Genomic DNA, 13930 nt, shown 5'->3' on the forward strand with positions numbered 1-13930 from the left:
TTTGTTGTTGTTGTTTTGGCCAAAGTGAAGATTTAACTTGTAAAAATGTAGATTAAAAAAAATTCAGTGCCCATTACATATTACCAGATTAAACTTTAAATTTTACTTACACATTTTGTATCTCCTACATGGTTTTAAATCTATTAATTTAGAAATGTGGCTTTTTTCAGCTCTTACACTTTATGAAACAGTTTTTTAAAACTTGGTAGCATGCATCTTTGGCTTTGGTTTCTTTGTCGCATAACTATTTTTGAGTCACAGGTTTTCCAGAGAATATTTAATTCCAACTGAATAGTTTGGGATGCAGAACTCTTTGGATCCAAATTTTATCCCAAATCACGCATCTCCATTTACACAAATTTAGGACCGTTCTTGTTCTCCTTTGCCATCTTGTCATGTTTGTGAAGTTCAGGAGTTAACCCATGACTGTATTGCTTGCGGTAAGAGATCTTTAAAAGGCTTCTTCGCCAACACTGGATACCTGTGAAGTCCTATCTGAGAATAATCATTAAAGCTGCATTTAATTTTTCTTTGGGCTTACTTTTTTTCCTGAGGTATAAGGGACATAGAACCTCTCAATTTCCCTCCCTCCCTCCTGGTCTCTCTCCCCTTTAATGATTCTGTCAGGTGACCTCTATAAGCAGCTAACACAGACTTCGATAAGACCAGTCCCTCTTCCGTGAGGAAAATGGGAGGTGGGAATGGGAATCTTTGTTCTTCTGTCAGGATTTGGACTTTTGGAAAGGCCACCCGATGAGCCATTTAAAATTTGCAATTAGCTTCAAGTTTTTACTGGCACTTAAGGGCCCAGAGCGGAAACATGTTTTCATAATTAGTGGATGCATTGGGAAATGGTGGAGTTGGCTCTAGCATAGAAGTAGGTTCTTTCCTTGTGGGCTCTCTGGCGTGTGCGAGCCGTGCCTGGGAACCAGAAGGCTCTGTGCAGGCAGGAGACGGGGGAACCCTGGGGTGCCAGACAGCCCGGTCTCTTGAGCAGCCCTAGTGAACACGTCAGGTCTGTTCTGTCACCATCCACAGCCCGTGAAGGTGCTTGTCCAGTGTGGGTGGAAATGCGGCATTCGGTGTACGTGTCACCTTAGGAGTTGAGGCCAGAGAAGTTAAGATGGCAGAGACCAGTCCTTTCTAGAGCTAAAATTCAGGTCCTCCAAAAGCATGTTCCCCACAGCTAGAAGTATTCTTTTTTATTTTAGTTACTTATTTGACAGAGAGAGAACATAGCACGGGGAGCGACAGGCAGAGGGAGAGGCAGGCTCACTGAGCAGGGAGCCCAAAGTGGGGCTCGATCCCAGGACCCTGAGATCATGATCTGAGCCAAAAGCGGATGCTTAAGAACTGAACCACCAGGCGCCCCTAGATATGTTCTATCAGTCAGAAACATAGTCTTCAAGGGAATGAGAACAAGGAGACCTGTGAGGTGTCACACTCAGAATCAGCTCCTCTCTTTGCAAAGGTACGAGCGCCTGGAAGATCAGCTCCACGACCTGACTGACCTGCATCAGCACGAGACCGCCAACCTGAAGCAGGAGCTGGCCAGCATCGAGGAGAAGGTGGCCTACCAGGCCTATGAGCGCTCACGGGACATCCAGGTACGTTCCTCTCGTCATGACACACTCCTGCTGGCTCGTCCCAGCATCGAAGTCTGTTAACAAACCATGAGTGCCTTACCCCTCAGCCCTAAAGCATTTCTGGCGTGTAGAGCAAAATGTTTTCTCCACAAACATCATCCACCTTACTAGCCCCGTTAGCTCATGTTACACGTGTCACGGAGTAAGCAGGCTATTCTCTGTGTACCTTTTTGGGTTAATAAATATTTATTATCTACCCAAGCCCACCGCCTATAACCTCTTCTCCTCCCCCAACCCCACCACCAAAAGTACTTCAACTTTCTAAACAGGAGGCCGACCTTGCCTTCGAGAAGCTTATTGAGCAGGGGAGGGGGCTAGTCAAGATTAGGTAAATCACCAGACAGCTCAGGGAAACAGGAGCAGGGGCCAGGTGACATGGCACAGACGGTGAAAGCCACGGGATTCCAACCCACAGCGGCCAACAGGCTAGGAACTGGTGGGGCGGCCGGTCATTCCATGACCAAACGTTGCATTTCAGTCTCAGGTCTGGCATTTCCTGTTGTGTAACCCTGAGCAAGCCTTGAATCTGTTCACTCCTCTGCAGAATAATAGCTTTGACAGCTACAAGAATTTCAAGGACTTGAGCACCCCATGTGCCACACGCTAGCAAAACACACTCTGTGCCTTTTTCCTCCTCCTTCACGCCTTACAACAGCCCTTTAAAGCAATTCCAACCATTTAGCCCCATTCTTCAGATGTGGAGACTAAGGCAGAAAGGTTAAGTGACTTGGACCAAGGTCTTGCAAACAGTCGGCGAGTAAGGAATGTGCAAGAACGTCCATGCGGGTGGGACTCGCCGGGATGGTGGGATCCGGATGGTTGGACGGAAGGGCTTACTGCGTCAGTACGCACAGAGGCGTGTTCCAGTATTAATGCGATGGTGTCACGGCAGTGAAACAGCCCTCGGCTTCTGGAACGCCTTTTTTGTTTTTCTACTTCCAGAGGGGCCTCTTTCTTTTCTCCCAGTTTTACTGAGATATAATTAATGTATCACTTCACGTTGAAGTGTACAACATAATGATCTGATGTATATATAATATATGTAGTGACAGGGATCACCACAGTTAGTCCGGTCAACGTCCATCACTCACAGAGTGAACTCATTTTTTTCTTGTGATGAGAACTTTTAAGACCTGCTCTCCTGGCCGCTATCAGATACGTAAGACAGAATGGTTAACTTGTCCCCATGCTGCACATTACGCCCTCAGGACTGACTTACCTTATAAGGAGGAGTTTGTCCCTTTTGCCATTCTCACCCATTTCCCTTGCCCTTCCCCCCCAGCCCCCCCCCCCCCAGCTGTGGCCACCACCGGTCTGTTCTGTGGGTTTGGTTTTGTCAGTTGCCACATAGAAGCGAGCTCACAGAGCCTGCTTGTCTTCCTCAGTCTGCCTCACCATCCTGCCCTCAGGGCCCATCCATGTTGCCACCTGACAGGATTGCCTTCTCTCTCCTGGCCCCGTGATACTCGGTTGTGTGTTGTGTGTGTGGGTCTCCCATTTTCTTTATTCATCTGTCGACGGACTCTGGGGTTGTTTCCCTGTCTTGGCTATTGTCAGTAATGCTTTCGGCGAACGTCGGGGTGGGGAGATCTCTTGTAGAAACTGATTCCATTTCCTTGGGGTATATATACTCAAAAGTAGAATTGCTGAGTCGTATAGCGGTTCTATTTTTAATTTTGAAAGGAACTTCCATACTGCTTCCCATAGTGACCGCCACCATTTACATTCCCATTGAAAAGGCAAAAAAGTATACTCTCCAAGTAGTGCTCAGCTGCATTTTTACAACTTTTCTTTGTAGGCCATGGTTATTTTTTCCAGCCCCACTCTAGGAGGGAGAAAACTGAAACATGAAGGGAGATTTTTTTTTTTTCCTCGCAGCGTGTGAGCTGGAGTCTCAGCCGCCCACGTTCTGTTCTACTCCGTGTCGTGGGCTGTGAGTCTGTGCCAATCCCAGGCATCGACTTGGACAGTTCTGGGAGCTGGAGCGCCCAACAAAGCTGATAGGAGACATTGGCCTCTGGGGACCGTGGTGGAGGAGACACTTGGGGGATTTTGCCCCTGCTCTGGGTTAGGACATTGTCCGCACGACTGACTGGTTTGAAGAATTTGACCCATTTAAGAATACGTTAAGTGTTGCAAGGTGAACAGTGCAGTTTGTTTTATTAGAACATTCTGTTTTTAGAACATGCCTGGGATGCCACTGGATTATATCTAAACATGTGGTTTTCTAATTTAGGGGATAGTTTGGGTTAATGTTGTTCTTCCTTTTTTAAGGGAACCCCCTTTAGGGATGCATGGGTAAAACAAAGGGACATCACAGGGGGAGCGTCACAATTTAGAAGAGTTCATTTGAACATTTTTTGGCTTTCGTCTCTAACTCAGAAGTACAAGGAGGACATCTGTGTGAGCGACTGGACAGTCGTCTTTGTTGAGAGGGAGAATCCTCACTCTACACCGTGTGATCCTGGACAAGCTGACTCCCTCTGCCTCAGTTTCCTCATCTGTAAAGTGGAAATAGCAATGAGCTTCCCCTCAAAAGATTGTCAGGAGGATTACATAGGATAATACACAGAAAGTCCTTAAATCTTTGCCTGATGCGTAGTAGGCAGCCGGAAAATAATTACCATACTGGTGAGAAGCCGTGTTCCTCGGGGCCCGCTCAGCTGTCGTTCGTTCTCGGCTCTTTCGTTCTCACAGGCAGGACTCTGCGGCAGGCCAGCTGCTGCGGCCAGGGTGACTGTTGCCCCAGGGACACCAAATTTCAAGAAATTGAGTTTTGCTTTTTATCACCCTTGACTTCCCAATTAAAAAAGGCCTAAGGATAATCTAGTTTGTCCTCCGTCCTTGTCCCCATAAGTTAAATACTGGATCCAAGAAAGTACTAAAGATCACGGGGTCAAATAGCTCTGAGTGGGAGCTGTAACTCAAATTCCTCCCCATTCACTAAATTTTCTTGCATTTTTTTTTTTTATAAAAAATGGATAACGTTTCCAAGGCCATTCAATTCTCCGATCAGTCCATTTATATATATAATTCACGGACCCAGCTAAAGATAAATCAGTTTGCCAAGGACGCTGACCTTCTGTCTTAGCTGTCCCCTTTTCCGTGGCGTGTCTCAAATGGAGGACACATTGGGCTGGGGCAGTTGTTTCTGGGGCAGGTGCCTGTCCTGGAGGCCAGCGCTGCTTCGAATGTGAACACCTTCTCAGTGCTGACTCGTGTAATGGAAGTCACGATAGTGCCAGAGAACCCTGATCTCCAGCGCAGAGAGCACGTCCCACAGAAGAAAAGCGAATCCGTGCCATGGCTGTTACGGTTGTTTAAAACCTGAGAAGACGGCTGTGTTGTAACTCAGCAAAGAGTTCTCAGGAAGTGAGTCGGATGGCAGGCCAGAGCGCTCAGCGGGGCTCCCAGTGCCGCTGCCAGGTTCTTCTCTCTCGGGCCTCCCAGCGCCCCTCCTGGCGTGCAGTCCACCCCCAGGGGACGGCCACCCCATGCGGGGTGCAGCAGCAAGGTCTGGTCCCCGTCCTCCCGAGCTGTGGACTGCCAGTCGGGGGTGGGAGGGCTTGGGGAGACTTCAGCCTCTGCTGGGGCCAGACAGGACAGTGGAGGAGAGGGGAGCTGGCAGGGGAAGAGAGGTCCAGGTGAAGAGGGGAGGGAGCAGGCAGGCAGTCATTTCAGGCACAGTCCAGAGGGCCCTAACATGGTTCTTTTCTGAACTTGAGAAAGCCTGTATGGCCAGAGCATGGTGAGCTCGGCAGGGGGCTGGTGTTCTGTGAGGCCGGAGGGAGCGGGATGGAGAGCGAGGTGAGAGAAACGGACCCCTGCAGATAGATGCCGGCTATTGTGTTAGTGGGGCTGGGGGACACCTTAGAGGAGAGGCGGGTCTGGCTGGAGGAACTGGGTAGGTCAGGTGCTGTTTTCTGAGGAAGGGAACACCAGAAGGAGAACAGGTACAGGAGACGGTGTGGGACGTGAAGCCACATTGTCAAAGGCTGTATCTGAGGTGATTTTAAGAAGCTCAGATGGAGAGGGGTGCCTGGGTGGCTCAGTTGGTGAAGGGTCTGCCTTCGGCTCAGGTCACGATTCTGGGGTCCTGGGAACGAGCCCCACATTGGGCTCCGTGGTCAGCGGGGAGTCTGCTTCTCCCTTTCCTTCTGCTCCTCCCCCCTGCTTGTGCTCACTCTCTCTCGTTCGCAGTCTCAGATGGAGCTATCAGGGAGGTACATAGATACGTGAGTCGATCTTAAGAACCAGAGAGGTACGTGGACTCAGCTGTGACTTCGTAATTGAAGTGTTGGAAAGAACGAGATCTAGGGAGAACGTGTAGCCTTGGACGGTGTCCTGAGTAATAGCATTCAAAGAGCAGGTGAAAGCAGAGATGCCCCCCCATCATTCCTGTCCCCGTCCCTTCTCCCTTCATCCTCTGGAGTTTGCAAACGGATGCACCCACGGTCCGAGCCGTGGAAATAAGGCCTGGCGATCTGAGCTACCACCCGCTCTGTGGCCAGAGGTCGCCCACTGTCCCAAACCGGGACCCCGCCACTCCTCTCCTCTGACCCCGAGGAGACCAACAGATGCTAGTATTTTACGCACTTTATCTCAGATACAAATAGACTCAAAATACTCAGCTGTAAAGCCCCCATGTGTGGTATTTTATGGTTGTGTACACATGCTCTTTCTGCCAAGAACAACAGCGTAAATGAGCCTGGGGGTTCTCGTTTTACTTCTTTGCCACCGTCCTCGTCACCGTCGTCGTCCTCACTGTCAGCTTGGCTGTTGGCTTCTGCCTTGGCCTTGAGCTTCCTGAGCTGGGGCCTTGGTGCCTGTTCGTGCATGCGCTCCCCCGCAGCCCCTGAGCCCACCAGCGTCTGACCCTGCTCTCCCTCTTGCCCGCAGGAGGCCCTCGAGTCCTGCCAGACGCGCATCTCCAAGCTGGAGCTGCACCAGCAGGAGCAGCAGGCTCTGCAGACAGACACCGTGAACGCCAAGGTCCTCCTGGGAAAGTGCATCAACGTGATCCTGGCCTTCATGACCGTCATCCTCGTGTGCGTGTCGACCATTGCCAAATTTGTCTCGCCCATGATGAAGAGCCGCTTCCACATCCTCGGCACCTTCTTCGCCGTGACTCTTCTCGCAATATTTTGTAAAAACTGGGACCATATCGTGTGTGCCATAGAAAGGATCATAATACCCAGATGAAGCCACCGGTGCCCGTCTTCACGTTCACTCACGTTTCTGTGTTAAGGAAAACTCTGTGCATTACCACCAAATCTGAAAGCGAACCATTGTGCTAACTAGAGCCCGCCAGGCCTGGGCCGCGCGTTGTAAATATCTCCAGGCCTCCTCACGCCGCAGCCGCTGCCGGCTCAGCCCCTGTGCTTGGTGAATGTGGACCTGTTGCCAAGCTCGCCCCACGTCGCTCACTGCCTTAATCAGACCAGATTTCCTGCCCACCTGACTAGCCCAACGGGGTAAACCTCTGGTCCTTGAGCGTTTGGTGTGATTAATGACCCACAAGAAATGGGGTGTTAAGTCTCTGTCTCCCTTAAGTTTCTGTCAAAATTGAGCTTCATAGTCACTGGTGGTGGTGTTCTCCCCAAGTCCCGTAAGCAGCAAGGCTGTGGCAGGACTCGGGCAGGGGACAAAGTGTGGGCGTTGGCCACGGGGAACGCTTGTGGCCTACGGAGGTACAGTAGATCCTGTGTAATCCATTGCGCTGGTTCCCGGATGACACTGGGTCCCAGGTGTTCCCCTTGTCCTCAGTGGTCCATTGTGCGGGGCTCGCCACAACGTGGAAATCTTACAGCACGTTTGTCTGTCCGTGGAAGTCTAACTTAGGTGTTTTCTTGCACTTTAAATGGTAAGACAGGAAGATCCAAGAGTGGGGCTTTCGCCTCCTTACACCCAGGAAGCCGCACGCCCAGTTCTATCTTAAGTAGAAGGCTCTCGAGTGCCTGGCCTTTAAGCACGTAGAAATGCTTCCAGAGCCCACACCAGACTGCGGCTCGAGCGTGAGTGTAGGCTCCGGAGGTTTGCGCTGCGCTGAGTCTTGATTGTGATCACCCCCCGTGGGGGTGTGGTTCACTTTACTCATCGGCCTGGGGAGGGTTGTAAAGCTTACCACGCAGGTGAACACCAGTGATGCTCGTGTTGGGGATTTTTTTTCTCCCCCTTTAAGAAGGACGACAGAATTGAACCGTGTGAGGTGAAAGTGCACTGAGGTAGGGGCACTGGAAGCAGGAGGGAAACGGGGCGTGTGGTCCTGGGGCTGGCAGTCGGATGAAGCCCGAGAAGGTCTTCTGAGGACGCCCGCTGAGACCAGCCGCTGTCTGATGAATTAGATCCCATGTCTGCACCGAGGTTGTCCATGGTGATGTAGGGGCTCACTGAGGTGCCACGGGAAAGGAGTGGCCACGCTTCTGCGCCTGAGGTGAAAGCCGTCAGAAGTTAACATCTTCTGCCTGTGTGGGTGATGCTGCTTACGACTTTCGGCCCAGATAACACTCTCCTTTACATCTTTTTCTCTTAGATGAGACTCCCCTTTAAATCTTGTTCTCTCAGCTGATACTTCCCTTTAAATCTTTTTCTCTCTGCACCTAACGAAGACGAAGATAGAAGGTTTTAATGGAAACTGCTGTTCAGTCCCTCCTCCCACCATCCGCTCTGTTATCTGAAGGCGTGGAGATGTATGTTAGTGTACATTTTCTTCCAGAAAACATCGAATCGCCTGGATTTAAATTAAGTGCAATATTTTGCGAACAGCTGCTCTTAGGGAAACTCCTGAAAAAAATGTGACAGTGTGCCGTGGTTTGAGAGAATGGAATAGTCGAGCATTTGGTCCAAGTCCAGTGTGTGTGAGACTCAGACAACTCAAGCTTTCTTCTTCATCTTTTTTTAACTTTACAGTTCAGTGGTTTTAGTAAATTCACAAATTTATGCAACTCTCCCCACTATCTCATTCTGGACTCGAGCTTTTTCAAACAGTAGGCACCACTCGATGACATCTTTGGCTGTTCGGATTGTGGACTCAGGGACGAAGGAGCTCCCAGCCCCACCCCCATCACATGGCTGTGTCCCCTTCCACTGTCAGACCCTCCCTTGTTCTGCCAAGTTGGCTGTAAATACACTGTGAGCCATCAAATCCAGGGGACAAAAGAGTTCCAGATCCAGGGAAGAGAGGGAGAGAAAATAGTGTGCTTCCTTTTGCTTCTACATTTTAATGGCCAGCATTCCCCATTGCCTGTAAGCATCAGGCTTCATTTGGCCGAGGACTGGCTGCCCCTTCCCTTGGATCAAGCTGGACCCTGGTGGGCACCCTTCATGTCTGTGAATCTTTCTGAGGCCCTCTGGACATGCCAGGGCTTGCAGCGGACGTTGCTGCCGCTGTTTGTTTAGAGCGAGTGAGGGAGGCGGCTAACCCGCAGGCCGCCATACTCTGCTCATCGCAGGCTTTGACGCTTCCCAGACCTTTCCAGACGCTTCCCTGATGCTTCCAGCCCAGTGGGGAGGAGGCAGCGTGTCTCCTCCCCACTGGGAGAAGCAGGGAAGAAAATAAAAGCGGCACACTCCACCCCCTCCTGTCTGGAGCTGGGAACAGAAGCTGCTAGAAACTGGCTCTGTTCTGAAATGTTCTAGGGTCTAAATCATCCCATCTGATCATGACTTCTTTGCACAGAATTTGTATTTCCAGTGATTCTCATTAGATGTCAGATAATCTTATTTTCACCTGGATATGCTCAACCTACGTGGCATATTTATTTTTGAGTCTTGTTGAAAGTTCATGAAGCTTTTTAATAAGCTGATACACTCCAAGGAGACCTTTCTTTACTTGCTGCAGTTTACCGTTCTCTTCTTAAGGAAATAAACCCTCCCGTTGTGTGTTTTCTTGCCTGCGTAAAGGGAGTAAATAAAATTTTATAAATTATTCAATTAAAAATTGTGATCCAGCTAGGACATATCCTGGAATTGGTCATTTACATTTAAGTCAACTAATTTTTCCCCCCACCCTTCGTTGGTAGGAAACCTCTTGTACATACCTGAGGACAGACTCAGTCGTGAGGTGGGCAGACACCTGCTCCCTTAGCGAACTGGACGTTGCATTCTAGCACAGGATTTTTTGGTGACATACTGTTTTCATGATCACCAAGATAATGATAGTTTGCTGGGGACAAAACAGTAACCCAAAAATACTCTTCTGTGGGCTTTAAATTGGTTACTCCAGCTTAGGTTTTGAGTATGATGGAGCCAGAACAAAACATCCTACCCCCCCCAATTCAAACTGCAATGAAGCAGTAAATAAAAGTACTCCATTGCTGGTTTTGTGCAGAGAGTGGGATCAATCCTAAGTTTCTGGCATGTACCATTAGTGGTTTTGCTTCTGTGATCATGGTGAGCTATTGAGAGATTCTCTGAAACTCCCCACCCCTTCCCCCATAATGCAGTTACCCCATCAATCAATTAGCATCCATGGGACCTCAGCCCCTCTGCTTTGTCACTCTTGTTTTCATGGAAATATTGCCCTGTTAGGTATGTTGATTGCCCTGCCATTTCTCCAGCATATCAGGTTTAATTATAGGATCGATAACAGTGACGGGAATTGGATTCCCTTGGGCACTTAATTATTTGTGTCCTTTGGGGTTGGATTTTAAATTCCAAATTGTTTTGCATCAAAGAGGAACATCTTTGTGTTGAATCTAAGTATAGTTGCATTGGTTTGGAAAAGCATTTCAAGGTGCTTAATAATATGAAAACGTGTGATTCAACAACCTGTTTACCATATTTCTATAATTTTGAGGAGTGAGCCAGGGAAGAGTGAGATGCGTTATTTAAAATTCAGAACTTTATCTGGAGAGAGGTGTTTCAAAAAGTTTAGCCCATGTGTTAAGGAAGAAGTTGGTCTAAAAAGATTAATCACTGAAAGGAATGATATTGGTCTATTTACATAAAAAGTAGTTAAGAAGCTAAAAGGTACAGTTAACACGAGTTTGGTAACCCAAAAGATACAAAGCAGATCTAACCTATAATTTTCTAAAGTCAGTGCAATCCTTTGTTTATAAGAAGCTGGAAAGTAATGTACCTTGATTGTTTTAGGAATAGTTTATGTGTTATCATTTTAATTTATTTAAAACGTGTCTCCTGTCTTTGTCCTAAGAGAAATGTTTCAACAAAATGTGCTCTGTGTTTAAGATATGTTTAGGCAGTAGTTAGCAGTTCCGAAAATGGAAACTAGAAATGTTTGTTGTGAGGTCTTTTGCAGAATTTCCATTTTGTGAGATACTGTGTAGTCTCACGTCAGCCTACAGTTGTAAATCCCGTGTAGATCATCACCCCCTTCAAAGCAGGTGCCATTATTTTTTTAAATAAACATTTGATGTTAGCTTTGATGTTCAATAAAGAGTTCGATTTCTTAAATTTCTGTATTTGTCATGGTGCATCTCAGTAGCAAGTGTGTGCATGTGGGCACGTGTGTAATAAACCTTTTAATGGATTTTATTTTTTACAAGAGTTTTAGGTTCACAGCAAACTTGTTCAGAAGGTACAGAGATTTCCAGGGCACCTGGGTGGCTCAGTTGGTTAAGTATTCCACCCTTGATTTTCTGCTCAGGTCATGATCTCAGGGTTGTGAGATCGAGTCCTGCATTGGGCTCAGTGCTCAGTGAGGAGTCTGCTCGAGATTCTCTCTCTCCCTCTGTCCCTTACCCCTCCTCTGAAATAAGTAAATACTTTTTTTTTTTTTTTTTTTTTAAAGAAGATGTAGAAGGTGGGACACCTGGGTGGCTCAGTCAGTTAGGCATCTGCCTTCAGCTCGGGTCATAATCCCAGGGTCCTGGGATTAAGTCCCACATTGGGCTTCCTGCTCAGTGGGGACCCTGCTTCCGCCTCTGCCTGCATGTCCCTCTGCTTGTGCTCTCTCTCTCTCTGACAAATAAATAATCTTGAAAAAAAAAAAAAAGATATAGAAGGTACAGAGATTCCCCATTATCCCTGTCCATACACCTGCATAACCCCCTGCTATCAGTGCCCCCCTACCCCGCCGAGGGTACGTTTGTTAAAATGATGGCCTGTAGCCTGCACTGATGCGTCACAGTCACCCAGAGTTCACGGTCTGTACAAGGGTTCGCTCTTGTACATTCCATGGGATCGGACAAACGTATAACGGCATGTGTCCGCCAGGCCGTTAGTATCACACACACCAGTTTCACTGTCCTTAAATTCTTCTGTGTGCCACCTGCTCATCCCTCCCCCCTCCACAATAGCCCCACCACCCTGTAATCAATTTTTAAACTAACTTCCAAGTCTGTTTCATAGAAAGTTGTTGGTGGGGGATGTATGGCCCATTCCTTAATCCCCGCGTGGAAAGAAGGCTGGTTTCTTCACAGGGCCTTCATGTGACCCAGTGTCGTGGAAACCGGGAGCATGGAAGGATGCTGAGGACAGGGCACGATCCTTCGTGTGTTGGAGTAAGGAAGAGGGCGCAGCTCGGACAGCTTTGTGCACAGCGAGTGGGGGAGGGGCAAGCAGACTCCTCCGGCTGAAGCAGTCTGCCTAGTGGGGTTTCTCGTTGGTGTGGTCCGCTCATTTGGACCAGTCCTATGATGTGAGGACCATCATCCCCATTACCTGGATGAATCTGAAGCTCAGGCATGTGAGCTTTCCCCGAGACCATAGTTAGTGAAAGGGAGTCAGGATTCTCGTTGCCTTTGCTTCGGATCCTGCCTCGTTAGCTCTCTGCTTCCAGTTGGCTCCAGGTCTGGAGCTGTTTTCTCCTGGTCATCCAGTACCCACCCTCTACAAACAAAACAGAATGCTTACATGATGGAAAAACCCGGAACAGCTCAGCCCATCCCCTACCCTAGAAAACAGAGCACACTTGAATCTTAGGAAACCTTACAGGGTACACCGCTCTTTCGCACAGCTGTTGCTATTTGATGTCTGAAAATGGAAAGACAGGACATGGGAGTGATTGCATTAATGAGTGTCCAGACCAGCATATTCCTAAATGTTGCTTTAGGGAAAACACCTTACCAAGTCTGTATTGCCTTATAAGGGAGACTGAGAGAAAGTTTAATTAGTGGATTCTAGCTAATAATGAAAATAATGCTATGGAATAAAGCAGTGCTTCCTAAGGTTGAGTAATATGTAGACTCCCAACCCCAAATCTGGGATGCCTGGGGGTGTGCAGAGTCACAACTTGACGAAGTTACTTAAAGCCTAATAACCTTTCATAAAAGCTTTTCTTTTCCGGAAGTCCTACTTGCAAACTTACTTTTCTTTCTCTTTTTTAAAAATCTTTTTAAAGATTTTATTTATTTGACAGAAATCACACGTAGGCAGAGGCAGGCAGAGAGAGGAGGAAGCAGGCTCCCTTATGAGCAGAGAGCCTGATGCAGGGCTCCATCCCAGGACCCTGGGATCATGACCTGAGCCAAAAGCAGAGGCTTTAACCCACTGAGCCACCCAGGCGCCCCTTTTTCTTTTTCTTTTTTTTTTTTTTTTGCAAAGTTACTTTTCTTTTTAAATATTTTATTTGAGAGAGAGAGGGGCAAAGGGAAAGGGAGAGAGAGAATCTTAAGCCCGATGCAGGGCACCATTCCACACCCTCTTGCAGAGATCATGACCCGAGTTGAATCCAAGAGTTGGACACTTAACTGACTGAGCCACCCAAGCACCCCACAAAGTCATTTTCTCATAGGTATGGCTATGAGATGGAGAAATTTACAGGACAACATGATGAGAGCAAACAGCAGCTCTCTGGGCTTTCACGGGCCGGGAGGGCTGCTCCCAGCTCAGGTTCTCTGAGCATCACCGTGTACTATGATGCTATGTGCCGAAGGCTTTGCATGTAATATCACACGTCATTTTTCCAACAACCAGTGAGTTAAGCGCCATTACCCCTGCTTAACAGACGGGGAAACAGGTTCAGAGTGGCTATGACAACTAACCGTCTCTTTGGCCCCACGCTCTCGTGACCCGAGAGCCTGTCCGGGGAGCCACTACTCCGTGCTGTAATCAAAGGGATTGAGCAGTCAGCTCGCAGCCACTCACTAGCTCCCAGCTCTGCGAGCCGTGGGAGTCACTTGGACTCCTAGGACCCAGCAGTCTACATAGTGGCTGCTGACCGTGCATTTACACGTTCGCCTTATTCGCACGCCGTGTGGAGGGCAGTGACCTGGGCTGACGGATCTGTGGCTTAAGAGAATGGAAAACTGCTAATTAAAGAAACCCTACACCCCTCTGGCTTCCTGAGCTGCTTTCAGTGTAATACAGGCAGTTGGCGCGGC

General features: G+C 48.4%; 1 protein-coding gene across 3 annotated transcripts in view; it reads left to right on the forward strand.

Annotated features, from left to right (window-relative positions):
- Positions 1-11060, forward strand: part of TMCC3 (transmembrane and coiled-coil domain family 3) — a 71162-nt gene extending 60102 nt beyond the window's left edge. For all 3 annotated transcript variants that reach the window (XM_044229262.1, XM_044229264.1, XM_044229263.1), the window contains exons 3-4: positions 1472-1607; positions 6546-11060. In XM_044229262.1, the coding sequence (XP_044085197.1) occupies positions 1472-1607; positions 6546-6848 (439 nt within the window). In that variant the 3' untranslated portion in view covers positions 6849-11060. The remainder of the gene's footprint in view (positions 1-1471; positions 1608-6545) is intronic.
- Positions 11061-13930: the final 2870 nt, after the last annotated feature.

Source organism: Neovison vison, chromosome 12, assembly GCF_020171115.1.
Source record: "Neovison vison isolate M4711 chromosome 12, ASM_NN_V1, whole genome shotgun sequence".
NCBI lineage: Eukaryota > Metazoa > Chordata > Mammalia > Carnivora > Mustelidae > Neogale > Neogale vison.